General features: G+C 37.3%; 1 protein-coding gene across 9 annotated transcripts in view; it reads right to left on the bottom strand.

Moving 5' to 3' along the window:
* LOC135583118 (helicase and polymerase-containing protein TEBICHI-like) overlaps window positions 1-20,859 on the bottom strand; it is a 38,480-nt gene extending 17,621 nt beyond the window's left edge. For 4 of the 9 annotated variants that reach the window (XM_065089794.1, XM_065089792.1, XM_065089793.1 and 1 more), the window contains exons 1-10: window positions 20,632-20,859; window positions 20,063-20,523; window positions 19,657-19,882; window positions 18,580-19,572; window positions 16,136-16,200; window positions 15,181-15,286; window positions 14,883-15,083; window positions 12,822-13,031; window positions 6,470-6,631; window positions 6,136-6,372 (exon numbers count right to left, since the gene is read on the bottom strand). In XM_065089794.1, the coding sequence (XP_064945866.1) occupies window positions 6,136-6,372; window positions 6,470-6,631; window positions 12,822-13,031; window positions 14,883-15,083; window positions 15,181-15,286; window positions 16,136-16,200; window positions 18,580-19,572; window positions 19,657-19,882; window positions 20,063-20,523; window positions 20,632-20,667 (2,697 nt within the window). In that variant the 5' untranslated portion in view covers window positions 20,668-20,859. Of the gene's footprint in view, window positions 1-6,135; window positions 6,373-6,469; window positions 6,632-12,821; window positions 13,032-14,882; window positions 15,084-15,180; window positions 15,298-16,135; window positions 16,201-18,579; window positions 19,573-19,656; window positions 19,883-20,062; window positions 20,524-20,631 lie in introns of those variants that run through there. The other 5 variants (XM_065089797.1, XM_065089796.1, XM_065089798.1 and 2 more) reach the window with 5 other exon arrangements.
* Between the last annotated feature and the right edge of the window lie 1,766 nt (window positions 20,860-22,625).

The raw sequence follows: 22,625 nt of genomic DNA, 5'->3' as shown, positions 1-22,625 counted from the left end.
TAAATAATCATAAGGATGCATGGGCAAAACATAATTGTAAATTATTCTATTATGTTAGATGCATGGACCAATAAAAGATGAAGTATAATCAACTTGTTGGTCAATTGTTAATTAGGAGCTATGTTGGTTAATTTGATTGATGTATTTTTTATAAAATATAAAGAAAAATTTTTTTAATAACATGACAAGTTTGTAGAAAAATAAGAGCAGAACATTGTTCATGTTATAACACAATGGAAGCAATTATATCTTAGCCGGTACATAATAGATGCAACTATATTTTAGCTAGTACGATTTTTTTCTTTGAATATTTTAATTATCTTGATTTTATGTTTTAGACACTTATCAATTATAATTTCCTATTTTTAGGTAAGTTACTCCAAGCAAAAAGGCTGCATTTGTATTGGACTCCATGTGTGACACATTATATTTATATGATATTACAGGATATTAAAATGGTTATTTATCTAATATTAGAGGATATTAGAATGGTTATTTATCTAATATTAGAGGATATTAGAATGATTACAGACCTTGTAGATTGCATCTCTATGATCTTTCAGCATATTATTTGTGTAATTCAACTCCTTTTCAAATGATGGAACTCTCAACTCATGATAAGTTAAAGATTTTAGGACTGTCTTACAATAACTTCAATCATATACGATAATTTAGAACCATAGCTATGCATGACTTTAACTAGTTCTTGAAACATATACAAGCTCGTTGGTCCTTTTTTATGTAATTTTTGACTTCTTGGCAAAATTGACTTCCTTTGCTCTTCTATCTATTATTTTATTGTTACTAGCAGTCCTTAAAGATTGCATCTCTATGATCCTACATCAGACTTCACCTTATACTCTCTTGTCGCTAGCATTTACATATTTCGTACCATCTTCCAATGGAACGTCATCTGCAAGATTCTTAACATCTCTCTCTTCCTCTTCAGATAATCATTCAAGTCATTCAATCTTTTGGGTCTTTTTTTCATTTACATAGATGCCTCTATCACCTCTACAAAAGCACTTTTTACATACATAATCATTTCTATAAATCCCTACTTAATGTTGTTTTGAATGAAATATGCCACATTTAGTTGTTTTATTGTAAAAAATGCATGTTAAAGCATTATGATCCTTTGAATAATTATAATTTCATGCAAGATCCATTTTTGAGTTACTTATAGATGAATCACTTGAGGTATTGCCTCCGGTATTAAGGATTCAAGATCCCAAAACTGTAGTGGCAATTTCAATCATTTAAACAATTCATATATTAACAGAAAAAATTAACATAAGCGAAGGAGGAGAAGGAAAAAGAGGATGGAAAGGGGGTTATTGGGGTATGCTGAGGGACTGATGTCAGATGGGAGGGGCACAAGGAGCTATCAGGTAAGGAGGGAGAGGGGACTATTGGGGTATGGAGAGAGGGTTACTGTTGGTTGGGAGGAGAGCAAGGAAATAATCGAGGAGGCTATGGTTGATGTAAGTTGAGAAGGAAGCAGGAAGCCATCGGAGGAGGAGAAGGGTGTGGTGGTTATCACTTGGAAGAGGAAGAGGGAGGAGGCAGGGTTGCAATTGTGGTGGAGAAGAGGAAAAAAAAGGGCGTTATAGGGAAAGAGGAGGCAGCAACGAAAGAAAAATGAGAGGGGGTTATCGTGGAGGAGAATAAGCAAGCAACGACAGTGAAGGAGGAAGGAGAGGGGGGTTGTCGGGAGGAGAAGGGGGTGGTGGCGAAGGATGAGGCTATCAGGTTCGAGGGGCAACATTAGAGGACAATAATGGGGGCTATCGAGAAGAGGGGTCAAGGGAAGCTCGATGTGGGAGGGTGGGAGGGATGACTACAGAGGAGGTGTAGGCATGGACAACAAGAGCTATCGAGGAAGAAGAGAAGGGAGGGAGGATGAGGAAGAGAAGCAATTGTAGCAGAGGAGGGACAGGGGGTTGTCAGGGTTCAAGGAGGCTCAATAGGGAGGGGTAAGGGGCAACTAGATAGGACGAAAAGGAGGGAGGGGAAGTAGAAGAGAGTTATCACTAGAAGAAGCTGTCAAAGATCGTATGGAAGCCTATTATCGAAGGAAGATGCCATCATCAATTATCGATGGAGAGGAAGGCGCTAACGCCCTTCATTAATTAGGTTTTCAAAGGGGCATGGGGTTGATCCAATTCGATCAAAACAAAATTAACAAACCATAACATGACTCAAATTAGATTTGGATGGATGCTGATCTGGTTTGATTGAACCAACAACTCAGATTGGGTTTGGCTCATGAGAGTGCCAAAACCTCACGACACCTAGGCTCAAGCACGCACCTGCGCTACCCCAATTCATGGCACCCACTCGAACCACTTACCGGGTCCTTGGGCCTCGCCTCACCCAAGCACCTAGTCAAGACTACGATGATCTTATTAACACAGATAATAAGACAATGTCAAAATCGAAAAATATATACATATATATACATACATATACATACATATATATACATATATATACATACATATATATATATATATATATACTTATATATACATACATATATATACATATATATATACATATATATATATACATATATATACATATATATATACATATATAAAAGCTTATGGTAGAGTCGAGGAAACAATTCATAAATTTTACATGAGAATTAAACAATTATAAGGACAACATTGCAATCATAATATAAGGACACTATTTAAACCCAAAATTGTTTTATAGCAACTCCATTATAAAGTTAATGCAGAAGTTGTATCCGAATTATATCAGGGCATTGCAAGATTAATTCTTAACAATAAAGCTCATGATAAGATCATAAATGAATTATCAAGGCCATTTTAGAATCTCTATAGCAATTCGATCTATTGAATCTCCGACTTAATCTCCAGGTATTTGTAACTTCATATAATTAAACACCATGTAAATGTTTAAAGTAAATTTACAACTAAATAATGGAGTCTATTTGGAAATCACACCAAGCATACACCAATTTGGTATTAATATTTCGAGGTTGACTTGTAACACTTCAAGTTATGTACGAAATTATAGTGTCTTTAAGAATATAACTGTACAGAAACAATTTAGTTTTAACAAATATATTATTTTTTATAAATGAAGCAACTAATTACACTTAATTTGTATGTCAACACATATTCACAAAGAAAAAAACTTAATGGAGCATCAAGATGGAGCATCAAGGACTACATGATTTTATTCGCATAAAATATAATCAAGCACTTAAGGCTCATTATAATTTATGAGATACCATTGATCCCATTGCATTAGATGATATCGATGATTCAAACAAATGGCTAGCGGGAGAAATGGGTGCTAACTTGTAAAATGCCAAAGAAGATCTTATTTTTTATGACAATTTTTCGTCAGGAGTTATAAAAAGAGATTAGGGTGTTGAAGAAATATAAATATACACAAGATAACTCTTGAGAACAAAGATGGATGCAAAAACTTCAAATTTATCGCTTGCCTGTCGAAGAAGAAGAACCTTATTCCGAAGAAGATATATAAGAGCTTAAGGGATATAAATCAGTTGAAGAGGAAGATGAGATAAGATTAAGAATGATGAAGTGGATTTTGATGATCATTGATGTTAATCTTGTTTTGTTTTGTCATTTTGTTATTAGATTTTGACAATGTAGTTTCGTACTTTAAATGAATGTAATTTGATATGTTATTTTTATTTTAGTGATCATATTCCTTAATGATAATACATTTTTTAGAAACTTTAATATTCACGAGCACCAAGTGCTTAGAGCTTCGGGCTTTTTTGGCACCTTGGTAGCACCTAACGCTTTTAACTACATTGATATCTTGACACCAGACATGTATTGATTCCTGGCCAACTGATAAGGATCCGATAATGCACCACCAGTATATCAATACAAAGCACATTGGCATACCAATTCAAACAGGTTGGAGGGGGAGGAGAAGAGGTGAAGGGGAAGGAAATATAAGAGAATGTAAAGAGAAATGGAGTAAGAGGAGGCAGAGGAAAAGTATGGAAACGGTGAGCCAGCAGACGACCTAAGAATATGGGCAACAACAACGACCAACTAATGCATCATGTAACAGCGAGCGACAACAATGAACAATGGGTGATGCAAGCATCAAATGATGTCAAATAGTGGACGATAGTAGCAAGAAACAGGAGACATGAGTAGTGGACAAGACGAGGCAAAGAGAATTGAGATCGAGAGAGAGTGAGAAAGGGGAGTTAAACAAACAATTGTCACTATCAGAAAAAAATAATTTTGAACTATAGAATGAAATTGCATGGTCCACATGTCATCCATGCCTAAACTGATAAATAATGCCTAATACACAACAATCCAAGCAAAATTTAAAAACATGGTACATATGACTTGTCCAAAAGGATCTGCTCAAATTACCAAACCAACCAAAACAGCCCAAACCATTCTTGATAGCTTTATTTCTATCGATTTTGGTTAAAACTTAGCGAATTTTAACCCAAAAAAAAAGAAAAAAATTCAAGCAGTTTGCAATAAGGATATAAAGCTAAGCACCTAAACTAACTTGCGAGTGATGATTGAAGTATTTGACACACCAAATTAAGGCTTTTACAACAACAACCATTTATTATCCTTCAATTTGCATAGAGAAAGAAGCAAAAAGGACATGATGCAATCCAGTGATTTAAAAAGCATTAGGCACCAAAAGGCGCCAAGGTCCAAAAACGCCCGAGGCGCTAGGCGCTCGTCCGAGCGAAGCGAGACACTAAAATATAAAAATATATAATACAATTAATAAATATAATTATTTAAATAAAAATATGATATTAAATTAAAAAAATCTTACAAAATCACAATATCACATTAACAAAAAATCTCAAAATTCAAAACAATAACAATAATTTTAAATAAATAAAAATTAGCAGTATTAAAATCAAAATAATATATTATTAATCTAATAAATAAAAAAAATTGTTACTAGTACACAATTAACAGTATACTATTAATATACTGTTAACAGTATACTATCGAGTCGATGTGAGAAGAGGTAGCAGCGAGCAACGACAACGGCAGCGGGAGCGGGAGAGGCGAGCGGCGATAGTGGCAACGGCAACGATAGCAACAAGAAGCGACAGAGCAGTGAGCGACGACAATGGCAGCGAGCAGCGGCAACGACGAGCGACGACAGTGGCAGTGGTAGCAACGAGAACCAACAGCGGGAGTGGCGAGCGACGACAGTGGCAGCGGAAATGGTAGTAGCGAGCAGCAACAGCGGGAGCAACGAGCGGCAATAGTGGCAACGACAGCGGGAGCGGGAGCGACGGCAGTGGAAGTGGGAGCGGCGAGCGACGATAGTGGTAGTGGTAGCAACGAGCAGCGATAACGGTAGCAACGAGCAGCGACAACGGTAGTGGTAGCAGCGAGCAGCGGGAGCGGAAGCGGTGAGTGGCGACAGTGGCAGCGACAACAACAAGCAGCGGTAGCGACAAGCAAGGTTAGGGCTGGGAAGTCACGAGAAGAAGGCTGATATTGGTGCTTTAGTTGGTTTGATTGAACCAATTAAAGCACCGGAGATCGAACCAGACCTAAACCGCTGGTTCGGTCACCTGGTTTAACTCGGGCGCTCGCCCGAAGCGCCCGACACCTGGGCTCAAGCGAGCACCCAGGCGACGCCTCTTTGAAGAGTGCCGCCTGGAAATGAAGTGAGGCACTCAGGCCTCGCCTCACATCGCCCGAGCGCCTGGCAAGCGCCCGAGCGTCTATTGAAATCACTGATGCAATCCAAGTTAAAGGGTTTGAACAATTCAAGTCTATATTGTTTTTAATTTGTCTAATGTCAAATTAGTTAGAACAAAGGGACTTCTTATTTTTTGATATTCTCGTTCAAATTTGTATTTCTAAATAAAAAAATAATTCAGTTTGAATTTATTTTGATTATGAAAAACATAATTTTTAGGATCTTCTAGAAAAAGAATGACAGTAAAATATAAGCCCTAAAAAGGAACTAAACCAAATTAAAAAATTAAATGATGAAGAAAGATAGATTTGATGGATTCAACATTACACGTGTGCCCACGTATGCAAATAAACACAAACATGATTACACATGTATAGTACTATTATGTAATTAAAAAAAGAAAATAAATACCGTGAGGCCAGCATGATGATATGCAACACCAGATGGGAGAGTTTGTTCAAGAATAGGGTCCAATCCAGCAGGAGACCTCCTTAAAGCTTCAATTGCAGCAGAAGCATCATTAAACTCACAGTCTTCGTGAATACCATCAGAAAATTTCTTTGAAAATCTGGCTACATGCCTTGCAGTTGACTCGCATCCTTTACGGCTGGAACAGAATAAAAGAACTGAATGACCATCTTGAACAACCTGCACAAAGGGTGATATAAGGCACTCGAGCATGTTAGGCAACCAACTTTCTTAAATGTCAAGCAGAAAGCCCACAATGTGCACAATATAATCATACCTCATTGCACAATTCAATGATGTGATCTGGATCTTTACCCCCAAGATCAGCAGTTTTTGAGATAATGCGGACGACATTCATTTTCTTGTCAAAAATGGTATTTCCAACTTTAACGAACTCTTCTAATGGAACAGGCCGAAAATCCGTCTGATAAAGAGCTGCCTAAATCATATAGTAATAACCATTGAAATATTTTAGTACTTACACTAGGACATACAGAATTCAGGAAGAAACTCACAGATATAAGACAGCAACCATGATGTTCATTTTGTTTTCCTAACCAACGTGGTGAGCCTTTCTTAATAATCATCAATTTTCATATCCTAGTGAATTATGCATCTGACTATCCGCAGATACTTCTCTACTGATCATTATGTGCATAATTGTTAATTATCAATTGCTAAAAGATAAGAATTTCTTTCAAAAACATAATCAGCGATTCAGCTAATCACCAACAGATCAACTTCATGTTGAAAAATGCAAGTAACAGAATTCATGCACAATGACTGAAATAGTGTTGAATTACTAACCTCTATGATCAACAAAAGATAAATACAAATTTAGAAAGTATGAAAACTCCATAAAAAGGACATACCTAGTGCAGGAGACTCTTACCAATACAACATCTAGGTAAAGCAGTATTATCTCATTTATAAAGAGGTATGAAAACTCTCCAACTGCCCTTTGTGCTAGAACATGGGGCTAGAAATGATACATTGGTCGTTTCTACTCTTTAGTTTCTACCAACTAAAAATTACTCAAAACTTACTTGGAAGGCTGTTTCCAAGAACTGAGAACTCTATACAATATGAAAATTTACACTGCTTAGCTAACTAATAAAGACGCAAAGGTCTTAAAGAAATCAGAATTGATGTTGAAACTTGAAACGAACTATAGTTTAGTTTGATTTTATAACTGTCTTGAAAAAGAAGAGAAATCCACATACAAATTTACTAGCAACTACTTCTACTAGATTGACATAATGCCAACCACACTTTTTTTTTCAGTCTGAGCACTTTATCCCAAAAGCACTTAAAATAATGCCCAGAGACCAGTTAAATGTTAAGTACACAGATATACACCTCAATGAATATTTTGGAGCAGAAAAGATCTGTGTAACTAATGCAAGAGAGCATCTGTAAATTGTATCCATCAAAGAGTAGAGTACATCATTTTGGATAGTCGAATTCCCGTTCAGTTCTATCATGATCATTCTATTCATTAAAAAAAACCACAAGTATTTATCTCGGTTAACAGGCATGAGTGCAGATTGTTTAAATTTGATACGTGCTGACAAGGCAGAAAGCTACTGGATTACAACCCAACAGAATAAAGAGAATTATAGATTTGTTTACAACTTGCAAGCACATCAAAAGCACAACACACAAACATGTAAATAATTTCCACTGTCCCAAACAGACTTGGATAAAAAATGATCAAAAGAAAGCACCAAGAGAGAAGGCAAAAAACAAGATGCAACAAATAAAAATAATTATATACCCAACAGATTGTAAAACAGGAAAAAGTGCCTCCATGAAACCAAGAATCTTATGATCCCAAGCAGGGACTGCAACGATTTGTGAATTCAATCGAGACTAATTTGGAAAGATTAAAAGGAAGACCTTTCTAATCAGGAGGTATTTATTCGCTTTCTTTAATTAGAGAGTAATTAAGATCTTTAAGATTATGATTAGTATGTTTCATGCATATTAAATATTGAATAATATTTATGATAGTAAAATAAGTTTTATTAAGTTTTATTAAAGTTATTTAATACTGTGATTAGTCATTTTAATGATGATTTAATCAAAATTTATTCGATTTTATATCAATTTAATGTCTTTAATACCTATTAGGGTGTTTGTCATGTTTATAATATTGAAAGAGAAGTAATTAATGAAAAATTAACTATGTTAATCGTATAATTAGTGTATCTAATAATGATTTTATCATAATTTAAATTATATTGGATTAAAATTACATATTTAATGTTTCTTTTATGTGTTTGACATATATATGATGATAAAATAAGTTTAATTATGTTTTATTAAAGTTATTTAATACTGTGATTAGTCATTTTAATGATGATTTAATCGAAATTTATTCGATTTTATGTCAATCCAATATCTTTAATACCTATTAAAGTGTTTGCCATGTTTATAGTGTTAAAAGAGAAGTAATTAGTAGAAAATTAACTATGTTAATCGTGTAATTAGTGTATCTAATTATTTTAATACTTCTTTTATGCATGTAACATATTTATGATGATAAAATATGATTAGTTATGTTTTAATAAAATTATTTAATATTGCGATTAGTGATTTATGATCGATATTTAGTCAATTTAATATGTTTATACTTTATAGTTTATTTGATTTAAATTTGGTAGGATCATGGCACCAAAGGAACAGCCACGTGATGATGCATGGGTTCATGCCCGAAAGATAGATGGAAACCGTCATCATTGGCAAAGTATTTATTGTGACTACATTGGCAAAGGTGAAGGAATAACTCGGGTGAAAATGCATTTGGCTGGTGGGTATCCTGATGTTGCAAAATGCAAGAAGGTTCCAACAGAGATCCGTAAATTATTTCAAAGCAAGCTTCAACAAGCAAAGGAAGATACATTAAAAAAGAAGGCAAGAGTTGAGGAAGAATATTATAGGGCTACACAGGAACGAGTTTATGATCAGTATGAGGGTTACGGCGATCAAGTCGACCCGGATCTCATAGTTGGGATTCGTGCATCATTGGAGCATCAGTATGCGGTCAATGAAGCAATGAGGCATCAACGACCTGACTCATAATTGGAGCATGGCAGTGGTAGTGGAATCCAGAGGTCAACCAACATAAGGCAACCAACTGCTCCTTCTCAGTTAGGCCGAACTAGTAGCATGAGGTATGGTGGACTCCGTGATTTTATGAGAGGTCTTGGCAGGAGGTTTGCACCAGATATTGTTGATATTGATCCGCAAACCTATCCCCCACAAACAGCGAAACAGACACGGATAGATAATGCATACACAAAAGAAAAAAAATGGGATATTGGGAAGGCAATCTCAAAATGGTTCAACTTCCATAGGATTCCAGCCAACACAGCCCAAGGTCCATATTATCAGAGCATGATCTCTTCTATTCAAAAGTCTAGCATGGGAATCCAACCTCCAACACCGAAGGAGATTTACGGCGTGTACTAAGATGAGGAGGTGGCAAAACTAAAGGATTGGATCAAATCCTTCAAGAGGTAATGGGACGAATATGGGGTGACATTGATGTGTGACAGTTGGACAGGACCAACAAGAATGAGTATCATAAACTTTCTTATTTATTGCAATAGAAGAGTGGTGTTTCATAAGTCTGTTAATACTTCTGAAAAGATCCAAGATGCAAACTACATTGAGAGCTTGACGGACACTATGGTAGAGGAGATTGGACCATAGTATGTTGTCCAAATAATAACCGACAATGGAGCGAATTTCAAAAAAGCCAGTTTGCAATTGATAGAAAAAAGAAAATCTTTGTTTTGGACTCCATGTGCAGCTCATTGCATAGATCTAATGCTGAAGGATATTGGTGAGTTGGATGCGGTCAAGAAATGTGTAGCTCGAGCACAATCAATTACAAAGTTTATATATAATCATCATTGGGTCCACGCTTTAATGCAAAAGTATATAAACGGTGAGATACTTCGACCTGGAATTACTCGGTTTGCTACCAATTTTATTGCATTAAAGTCATTACAACAAAAAATGCATGGCTTGAAGGCAATGGTTACCTCACAAGAGTGGTCTGAATCCAGATATTCGAAATTGAGCGATGGAAAGAAGATAGAAAAGTCCATTCTTTTCTCAAGATTTTGAGAGACTACGGCAGAAATCATAAAAGGTGTGAAACCACTTTATATTGTCCTTCGTAAGGTCGATATGGACAAGCATCCACAGATACCGTATCTTAAATATATGCTGATTTCAACAAGAGATGAGGTCATGAGAGCATTCAAAGATGATTTTAAGGTCGACCAATACGTACGATTCATTGATCGTCGGACCAAAGTTTATATGGATCAAGATATCCATAATGCAGGTAAATTCATATTCAGAATAATTTAATTTATTATTATTTAGATAATAAAAAATCATATTAACAAAATTATGTTTTGTAGCATATTATCTAAACCCGGCAATTCAATATCGATATGCTCTCGGAACGCAAAATAATTTCCTAACGACACTACGAAATGTTATATATCGGCTCATACCAAACACTACTGAGGCAGCCGATGCTCTTATGGAGGGTCGATTATTTCGAGAAACAGTTGGTTCATTCTCCGACGTTGTAGCTGTATCGTGTCGTTACACTATGGATCCTGGTGAGGAAAAGTTATGCATATTGATTATCAATTATATTTAATGTTAATTATTTGTTATGCTAGTAAAATCTTATTTATATCTTTTTGCAATCGAGTGGTGGCTACAATTTGGAGGGGATGCACCACATTTAAGGAAGGTTGCCGTTTGTATACTTTCACAGACAACAACATCTAGTGGTTGCGAACGTAATTGGTCAACGTTTGCATTGATTCATACGAAAGTCCACAACATACTCTACTACAGACGGTTAGAGAAACTAGTATATGTCCATTATAACATGTGGCTAAGATTGCGATGTGCTGAGTTGGATAAGGAGTCAGAGGAACCAGATATTGATCCCATTGACCTCCAATTCTACAACAAAGATTCAGAGCCAATGTTAGACTGGGTTGAAGTAGCAAAGAACCAAGAGGATCCTCTACTTGATGAGGCGGGAGATCCTCAGCGTCCTTCACGTTTTATCACCGAGGCAATAGAAGAAGAAGAAGCACAACCCCAACAGATGGAAAATCCCCCTCGATTACAACGTGGTAGAAGTCAAACTGCTCGAGGAACTACCGACACCCAACGGTCACACTCGTCCGCACAACGTGCAAAGGCAAAGGGGAAGGCAGTAGCATCAGTTGCATCGTTGGAAAGAATCGAGTCGGGAGACGAGACACCTTCACAATCACATTCAGCAACTCGCTCGGTCCAGAGACATGACAGCAACATGAACAGCAGTGCCTCGACAGATGATGGCGATGATGCCGGGCAATCGTTGGTCTCGTCTACACAACTTGAGGGTGGTGAATGGACTGAGGAATGTTTTACGCATGCCACTCAAGATTCAGATCATGGAATTCGACAAGGTACTGGTCAAGTTTATGCGCGGAAGGAGAAGAGGAAGGGGAAGGCGGTGGATGAATTTGAACAAATGCAACAGAACATACATGATATAGACACAGAAAGAGGCTCATCATATTCACAACTATCGTATTATGGAGAATCATACGGGCAACAACAGTATGGTAATAGTTGGTCATCCTTCTCTGAGCAACAGTATGATACAGAACAGCAAATCAGTAGCGAAAGTAGAAGCTCTGACATTCACCAATATATGTCTCGAGAGCTGCCTTGGACAAATATGGTTCATAACGATCAGTCTACGATCAGCACCACATTGATGCATCAATGGTATACGGTGTATCAATACACTATGTCATGGGATCAATTTCATGATTGGGTCCAACAAATGTATCATATTGATATGCAGATGTATCGGATTGAGGACCCTGATCCACCACCCGTGGAGGCCCATCGTTCGTTTTGGTGGTAGAATCAACAATTAAGTATATTTACATATGTGATTATTTAATTCATTTGAATTTTAGAGTTTATATTGTAACAAAATAATCTAACAATTCAAATGATTTTTCTGTAGATATTTCAATCTATGACGGGCTGAAATACGAACCTCGAACAAGACTAACTCAAACACCAAAAAAGATATGTGATACTATTCTTACCTAATTTACATTGAGTTTGCTAAACTTATACTATTACCATATTTATTTGTAACTTAAAAACCCTATCCTAACTTTTTTTTTTTTTCAGGTATTTTCGGAGGGTTTAACGAACTAAAATCAGGTGTACCGCTCGGTACACCGTACCATACCGTACCGAGCCAAGCTTGAAACACCGGTACGGTACGGTATTGCGAACCTTGGTCCCAAGTATGAAAGAGAAAACCAAAATAATACACTAAAGACATAAAGGGTGAAAGTTTGAAACCACTAAAAACAAAAAACAACTAATCCAAAGAAAATAAAACCAGCAGCAATGGCCACTGTCTAACAAGTGATCATCATAGAAAGGTAAAACCATGCAATCGCAAAATACATCAATGTCCTGTGTCATAACCATTTTGGGATCATACATATACAAGTCAAACTATCCATAAGTAAAGAATATCTGAAGACAATAACTAACTTCCCACATACCTGAAGCCAATCAGCAACAGCTGCTACATTAGGCATGGTGGCACTCATTCCAACAATCTGCAAACCATGAGCTGGGTCAGCCTTCCCACTACTAGCTCCTGAACTTCCTAAACTTTCTCCGTTAGATGAGTCAGAGCTTCCTTCGCCAGCAGCATAGCGAAGCTTTGTCAACATTAGCTCCAACAAATAACCTCTGTGCTGATCTGCAACCTATAATAGCAAATAAAACGGACAGCCTTATGTCAAAATTGTGGAGTTCAACTTCCGGAAAAATATAAACAGCTGCAATTATACCTATATATAGGCCATCGTGTCAAAGTTTAAACCATTGTTATCTTCATAACTAAATGAGGATGGCAGTTGTTCCTATTCTCCAGATGGCCACATAAACTGAGAATTAATATAGGTGCTACTTGGTTATGTTTGGCTCGATTCTCAGAATCTTATTCTCAAAAACATTTTTCTTCATGAATGAGAACAGATAAGAGTTTATTATTACTTTCATTATTAGATATTTGCTTGACCAGTCATGTTTCAAAAACAGATTTACAGAAAGAAACAGAGACAGAGGGGGGGGTAGAGAGAGAGAGTCTTGCTAAAAGCCTACATGTGGTGGATGTCTACATCCTTATACTTTATTTCATTCTCAGAAATTTGTTTTCATTTATTTGTTCAGTTTTATTTAAGCTTATGCAGGTAAAAAGAGCATCAGATAATAGAATATAATCATATATATCTACAGTATGTTTTTGTGTTATAATTGTTCTTATTATAACAAATAAACCTCTTTGAGAAGGAATGGAGGCCTTTCTCATTGGGGATTCTTACAAACACTAGGATTGACCGAAAGGAACAGTAGGCAGAAATACAAGAAGACAAAGATCTCATTGGGAAGAAGAGAAAACTCCCACAGATTACTTATTATGTTGCTTGGCCCCTACAAGCTTATATTAAAGGCTTAGCGTTTCCACTCCACCTTCTGAACTTCTTCCTTGGCATTTCACTCCACCTTCCGAACTTCTGATGCCAGATGGTCACATCCATGGTTTGCAGTACCGGTCCGTACCGCCCGGTACGGGCGGTATGTACCGGTCCGCCAAACTTTCGGTACGTAGACCATATGTTACCGTTCCGACACTGTAGTAGTACTGTAGCAGTGTAGCACTGCTACAGTGCTCGACACGCCTGAATATACCGCTCGGTACACCTGGGTGTACCGAGCGGTATACCGTACCATACCGGTACCGAGCCCAGGTCGAAACTCCGGTACGGTACGGTATTGCGAACCTTGGTCACATCAAGGTCAAATTAACTGTCTAAGTTAGAGGTAGTTTGGGTCTGATTGGTGTGAGACAGTTTTCCTAATCCCTGATGTTCTTGTGATATATTTAATCAACTTTTATTTTGACTGTAACCGAATCTAAGCTGGAATTGTATCATCATGTTGTATTGATTAATTTCCAAATTAACATATTATTTACCTCAAAGTATTTATTAAATCACTAAGCTACCAGTAAACAACCATCTGAGTAATGCTATTTATCGCAATAATAAAGGTACAGGAATCATGCACCCAATTGGCAACTTATATTGCACATTATGTAGTTTCCTGCTCAAAATATTGCCCAAAATTAGACAGAGCTGAGCAAATTAACAACCTATTATCGCCAAACTTGATGGACGACATGCAATGGTGAAAAAAGCCACACACCCCCTAATTTCTGATCCAACAACCCTTCTTGCTTCTGGTTTGGCTACACAACTCACCATGTTCTTTCTTGTAAAAGCATAATATGTACCCACAAATGTGGGTTGGTGCCTAGCACTTAAGATTCACTTTATAAGCGCCATAAACATGGAAACTACGATACGCTCATTATCGATCATTCCATACTACAGAAATCAGGATGAAGAGGTTTTGGAGAGTTTGAACATTAATGATCGTTAGAAATCATTAATGATCATTAGAAATCATTCCATACTACAGAAATCATTCCAAAAGAACAAGAGTTGGAACAAAATAAAAGATACAAGGTCAAGGATCAAATATAAAATAAGTACCATATGAAGTTCATCTATCACGATAATTCCAAGTTCAGAAAGGCGACCTTCCTCCAACAAGCGGTTAATTAGAGAGTTTGCCTTCTCAATGGTACATACAGCCACGGATGTATCTTTAGGAAGTGATCCACCACCTTGATTTCCATAAAAACTGCGAACATGCTTACCAAGTGGCTCAAGAAGTAGTTCCAAATGTTCAGCCTAAAATAAAACGAGTGGCCATTTGTAGCACATCAAAAAGTATTAGTTTAATATAGTAATATGAGTAATTAGATTTGACACAAATAATGAAGTGCACCTTTTCAGCACAAAGGGATACATATGGAAGGACAAGAAGAGCCATTTTTCCGGTCGATAAAACTTGCCTCAACATCAAAATTTCAGCCACGAAACTCTTACCAGAACTGTCAAACAGCTGCAAGACCATCAACATTCACATGCTTCACATAAAAAAGTTCTGAAGCCAATATATGATAGCCAACAAAGAAAATCAAGAAAAGCAAAATTAATTCCAATGATTTGTAGGTAGAATAACTTGGATTTACGGGGATGTAGGATCAATAAACAGTGAATTTAATGTATTCTTGTATCCAAGGATTCAAGTAATGAGCATGTCGCTCAATATGTCTCCAACTAGTGCATTATCCATAACAATTCCAGGGCGTATTGGATGTGATATAATGGGAGAAAATTTTCAAAAAAAAGAATCAGGAGTTTCCTAGGGTTAATTATTCTTACTAAAACTGCTCTGTAACTAGAGATCTTTGTAGAGAAATGTTAATATTTGAAATTCAAAAGATAACCCTCTAAATAGTTTGGCAAAGAAGCAACCCAAAAGGATGCAAACATGAACTCACAAGAAAGATTGAACAAGTTGCAAAATGTGTTTATCCCTCCAGTTTTTTCTCAGGCTAGGGTATTTCTTGACTGAACTTTGTGATTTCAAGGCCAACCACATTAATATCCTACCCTTGGTTTAGGTCTAGCAATATGAATTGGAGAAAGGACTTTCCTGGAGTGCCAATTGAAGTAACAGTTCTCAATATTAAGAGCACTAAATAAGACCATTGACATAAAAAGGTCAAAAACAACAAAAGAACAAGTGGCTCAATGGAGTGAACATTAAAATCTTGTAAAAATTCATGCAACAAGAACTAGAAAAGTTTGAATGCAAAAGTCAGGAAACAATTTCAATCAAAATGCTCCATAAGTTGGATCATTTCTTTTTTCAAAATTCCTTAGTGTACACGTACCTTGTAGTTGCGCAATACACAAGATTTCTTTTCTCTAAGACGCCATCCACAAGGAGACATTCCACCTAAGATTCATGAAAGTTGTCATAAGTATATGAAAGTCAACATGTTTCAAATAACATTATGTTGTAACATGTTATGGTTAACCGTGATTCATCTAGTCCTTGCTGAACCTCTTATAAGACCCACTATATTCGACATGTTAAAGAACAAGTGCAGATCTCGGTGCAAGAATGAACATTTGTAAGTGGAAGTCATGGTTATTGTGACCATGCATAAATTTTGTAAGTGCATGACTAATAATCCAATTTATATTCATATGTACTCTTAGCCACAACAACTTAAATTTATACAATCGGAAAACAATCTAAAAATTTAGTAGGCACAAAATTTTAAATTTAGCAACAATATTTGCTATACAGATGCAAAGAACAAATATGAATAGGTGAATAAAATAAGAAGACTGTCTCATGAATCAAGGATGCCACCAATATATCGAATATTAGAATATTAGATAAGATGAATAACAAATACTGAAAACATGGGTCACCTAGGGGCTGTGATTCAACAACCAAATCAGAAATTCAAATCAATCCTGCTATTTGCTAAATGAAACAAACTAATCAACCAGAACTTTCAACTATCAAACCTAGTCTAAAACACTTATGAATATTTTCTAGGTCAATTAGGGCACGTCATGGTCAGATTTAGACTCTCTTTCATCATGTCTAGTTAACATCAGCTTAGCTTTTTTCTTTTTAGGTTTAAGTGCTAAACGGCTGGAAAAATGTGCCAAAGAATCAAAAAGGAGAAGACAACAGCAAATAGAAGCATGGTTGCAAAGACATGGTAAATCAAAATATCTTTACAAGAAAAATTATATAACTATCAATGTCTCCCAAAATTTGATACGTTCAAGAATAATGCAGGTAAATACGATAGTCAAGAGAAAACATCAATAAGGATACACACATCAATAACGACAATGCAACTTTATGTATAGTCATAAGTCATAAATGTGGATTGTCATACAAAATGGGTTGTACATACCGATCCAACGACTCACCAAACCGTTTCAGTCAATACATTGGACGTGTGAGGCGTATCAGTAACAATAAACATGCCTCATGTATCACATGATACGATCAAAATATGACTGTCACCAAACAATACCAGGCTAAATTTGATTCACACCAGCCCTCAATGGTCAAATTAACGATTGGGTGTTGTTTTGGGCTTATAAGGGCCCCTCCCTCCCCCGTCTTCCACTCACTCTCAATTAACTTGCTTAGTCCCTCTGATCGATGATTCGTGGCAGTCATTTGGATAAAAGATGGATTGGAACTCGAGATCCAATAGAATTTGCCTCAAATTGAAGGTATTTAGCTATGCTCTATGTTTTCTTCATCGTTTATGTAGTTAGCATCAAGAATACTGATAAATATTGATTTATTAGGGACTAATGATTAATTAAGGCCTAATTAGAGGTATTTAAGAAAATTATTTAGATTAACAAATGATGAAGGGTCGTTCAACAAAGTTCTTGCTCATGAATTCGAAAACATAAGAATTGCAATTTTCGATCCTTATAGTCTAGAATTTCAACTCATTTATGGCATAGGTATACTTTTTATTCTTATTTAAATTTAGTTTATATACCAAGAAATTAGGATTAAAAAACTTTAAAATAGGGTTTTTCTAATTTTGACTGAATTTCAGCCATTTTTTTGGTTTACCGGTACTGACCGGTATTTATCGGTCTGGCAAAGGGCCGATACAAGTGGTATATGAGACGACGACCCATGATCATAATTCATAAAACTATTGTGCAAACTTGATAACAAAGGTCGTTCCCTAAAAAATAAGAGGAAATGTAACATCCATCACATTCCAAAAAAAACATGGAAGAACCAACACGTGAGACCCAAGGCTGCAAAAACTAATTATAAGACACTAAGACACCAAGAAAGTTCTCATATGTCAGTTTGGCCTATTGGACATACAGCTTACTAGCAATGGCATAGGGGTCTAAAATACCAGGAAGAACTCTAGCCATAAAGCAGGCATTAAGCAAAAAAAAAAAAAAGGAATTCACAAAAAACAATGAAAATCAAAGGAATATTTTCCATATAGTTAAAGAAATTAGAACATTAACCAATCGATTAAAAATTAACTAAATAACCTAGCAGAAAGGCAATCGCCTTTGGGTAATATAAAGTGACCCTCCAATTTTCAATTTCTGCTAAAGAAATTTAAATATTTTATGGACATCCAAAAGATCTAGAACTTTCTCCCAATATCTCTTTAAGCTTTAATTTTAAAACATTTAGAATTCATATTATATAACACCACAAGAACTTTGCAAGCTTCCAAATCTCTCATTTGCATAATTTTCAGCATCCACACCTTCAGTTAAACAGAATATAAAAGGTTATATGTTAAACCTGCCAAGGATAAAGTTCTGAGATTCCTTTCCTCTTGTATATGTTGCAAACCTCTGGAGGAAGCCAACTGTGAAGTTGCAAACGGTATTTTGGAGGCACAGAACTGGAGGGAGTGCCAAACTCTTCATAATTGCCATTAGCGATTAATTTGTTCTTTTGTTTTCTCTCTAAATTAGCTGAATCATAGCCAGTTCCTGGCAGACAAACAGGCAACCTTACACTCCGAATTTGACCCATGTTGTTTTCTTGAGTTGGCAAATTACCTTTCCCAGGACATGCATCCAAGTCAGAACCAGCTCCAGTTTGATACGATTTTCCAGTCGATGAAGATGAACCACCAGAATTACAAAAAGAAAAATCAGAATTTTCTTTAGGAGCTAAGCAGTTTTCCATATCTTCCGAATGTTTCTTAAAAAGCAAGCTGTCTAGATGTTTCTGTTGTATATAATTACTATTTGCAGGTTCGACACTGACACCAATAGCACTTTGATTTTTCTCTACACCACGCTGACGGAAGCTATCCTCACAAGAGAAATCAAAATGCTTTACAGGCAGCGGGGATACTTCAATATGTTGACTGATCTTGAGCGATGTTTTATTTTCTACAATAGGTTTCTCACCAATTTTCTGAGAAATCTTTGATGCCATGGAGCCACTATCTAAAACACCATTAGTAGCTCTACAGGAAGATTCATCTGTCCGTAACTTATTATCAGATGTTCCACATTTTGAAAACTGCAAACCTTCAGGCAAATTACTAGCTGCAGGAAGTAGACCATCAGCGACTTGAATTGCTTCAGACCAAAACTCGTCTCCAGGTGAGAATATCGAACATCTTAATGCAGATTTTGGGGTATCATTGGTAACCCTATTATTACAACACATACCAATCATATAATGTCTTGTCTTAGTGAAGCTACCATCCGGGGTAGCAGTGCATCTTCTCAAGCTTACAACTCCATCAATTTCACTGCAGAGTTTAACACCTGGCACCTGCATATACTTGACCTTTTAACTTCTGCCATAAAATATGAAAATGAATTAAACAAAATTGTAACAACGCATATTAAGTTCCACCTTATTATTTACCACTTCTTCAGCCACAGGATGCAACTTGTGTGTTGGTGGTTCAGGAAAAGCATGGGAAGTAGTTTCTGCCTCAACGAGCATATCGCTATGGTCCAAGGCACATTGCCTTTTACTCAATGTCTTGCTGCAAACAGCTACAAGCGATGGACTACCATTTCTCTTTTGGCCCTTTTGATCTGGTTCCAAAGGAACACTTTCAGCAGATGGTAGATCACTGGTCACAGAACATGTGTAAAATTAAATCAAAACAGAAATCGCTCCAAAGCGACACAAAACACATCACCTATCAAAAGATTCAAGATAGAGACTCAAAGATTTACAAGAACACAAAACCTAGTGCATTATAAGGAAAATGAAAGGGGCACTTGAATCATAGCGGAAACAAGGTCATCACCTGCAGTACAAAGACAGAAAATCGGCGGCAAACCTCTTGAGTTCTAAATTTCCTTCGTTGCTGGTCTCGCAAGCCAATACCGCCTCTGGAGAATCTTTCTCTGCAACAACAACAGCAGAAGGAGGCCGAACGAAATCAAGATGATCCCCGGACCCACTTTCTTGACCAGGAGCAGTTCTCGATGAACTCCCAGTTTCCGCGGAATCTGAAACCAAGTCGGGCTTGCGAACAGCATCAGCGATCGAATCAATCTCCGAAACCAGATTTCTTTTCACAAGGTCATGCCTAGGCGAATTCCGAGTCTGACCCTGGCCGGCGACCGATACAACGTCCGGAGACCTGGCCAGGAAGCCATCTAGGGTTCCCTTGGCCCCAGGAGATCCAGCGACCGGGCTTCTGGATTCTTTATCCGGCTTTCCATCCTTGGGCAGAGGGGTTTTACGTTTTCTTGAAGCAAAGAACTGGTTTCCAAACGAAGAACACGCTATAAGCTCCAAATCTTGGCGAGATGGACTCCGAACGAGAAATAGAGATGAATAAGAGAAAGGTAAACAAGGGTTTCCAGAGACCTGATCGATGCGAGCTCGAGAGGGATCCGAGGCCATCGTCAGAGCGAGATAGAGAGAAAGAACGCCGGCGTTCCTCCTTCTTGGCAGAGGAGGAGATCGGTGCTTGTCCGCTCGACGACAATAGTGGGCCGCCGAGCCGATTTTGAACGCGAGGAACAGCCAAGATAACCACACTCGAGGGCAAAATGGTGCGTCGTTGTATCGCGTCTGCCCTACCGGACCTTCTTCCTGCGGCGATGGAGACTGACGCTATAGATGATTGATGGACGGTCGCGATCACTTTTCAATTAAAATACATGATCAATATCAAGATCCAGAGGAGTAATGATCAGGGCCAAGATGTTAACACACGAACGGCTAAGATTGGTTCCTGACACACTACCGACTGTCCGAGGACCCGGATGCGAAGAACTACGAGTTATATCGATCATAAGAACTATGATTGGTTCTCCACACATTACACATATATGTTATTCTTCTTCTTCTTTTTCCAAAGATAAATCTATATTAATTCAAAACTCTAGAACATCAAAGATTTTTTAATAGAGAATCTTTTTGTTAACGAGTTTTTCGTAAAAGTCGATGCTTAGAGCACTATGATATGACTATTTTGTCAGCTTCAAATATTATCATAAATTTTTTTTTAACTAAAAAAATCAATTGCTTATTGAATATCAGGGAAGGAAAACAATCTGCATTGGCACAACAAGTTATTATTATGAGCCATTGCTTGATCTCAATATAATATTTGACTTTTATGAGATCTTGGTTTTATTCTTGAATGGATACAAGATTAAACATGTTCATCGATGGTTAAAACAAGCATCTATGTGTCATCAAAATTAACTTATTTAGTTAAGAAATTATCATAAGAAATGAAACTTACTTTTTGTTGATGTCTTGATGTCATGAATCGGTACGGCTTGATTATGTCCCGAAGGCATGAAATCATCTAAATGACCCTCGTGATGGTTGGATGAGGGGGTCACACTACCGGAGACATGTTAGTCAAGATGGACTTTGGGCATCCAAGGTAGCTTGGAGGTTATGTCAAGGTAGGCTTTGGTCTCCTCGGGGATCTTGGGGGTGTGTTGAGGCGTGCCATTACTTCGTCAAGGACTCTGCACAAGAGGTTAGTATCGGGGAGATTTCCTTACCCGACCCTTTCAATAGTAAAGTTAGCTATTTATGGAGTAATAAAAGCAAGGGGGTTCAGAGTGTGGGGGTCCAATCCTTGTTCAAACATTAGGGATCAATTTTTATACATGTGGAGCCGACTAGAGGGGACTAAGGCTAGTAAGGACTGCCTATACCTTCTGTAACATGGTTGGGTGGGCGACTAACCCATACACTCCCTACGATGTGAGTCAACCTATTTGGGCTCCTGTAGTGTAGCATCGATCTATGTAATCCTATATAGTGCGGAGCTAGTGAGGCACAGTTGAGAGAGCATCGCCCACCATCTCAACTCTTTTCTGCATCAAACGAGAGCTGAGCTATCTTCCATACTGACTCCATGGTGGTTGCAACTTGCAACCTATGGCTAGTGTTGGAATATTCCCTATTCATTTGTCTCCCCCGGAAGGAGTGCTTCAGGGCTCTAGCGAGGGGGCTTAGGGCATGTCATTTGGCCTTTTCATTGGTTGGGGCCAACTTTTTCTAATCGGGTTTTTCTGATTCATAGGTCTCGGGTGCATTTAGCCTACTATCTCTATCATAGTAGATTTATCATAGCGCAGGTTAGATTTCCCCGACTCATGTGTCTCGGGCACATTTGGCCTTACGCCTTCGTTACAACAAATTTATCATAGCGCATATTGGATTTTCTAACTCACACACACCTTGGGCACATTTGCCCAAAGTTGCTGTCATAGCGGATGTCTTTAGTGTGGGTCGAATTTTTCTGACTCATATACCTTAGGTACATTTGCTAGAAGTTACCACTGTGGTGGATTTATTATGGCACAGGTCAGGTATCCTGACTCACACGCCTC

This window comes from Musa acuminata, chromosome BXJ1-11, assembly GCF_036884655.1.
Source record: "Musa acuminata AAA Group cultivar baxijiao chromosome BXJ1-11, Cavendish_Baxijiao_AAA, whole genome shotgun sequence".
Taxonomy (NCBI): domain Eukaryota; kingdom Viridiplantae; phylum Streptophyta; class Magnoliopsida; order Zingiberales; family Musaceae; genus Musa; species Musa acuminata.
This window is presented reverse-complemented; position numbering and strand designations above follow the sequence as displayed.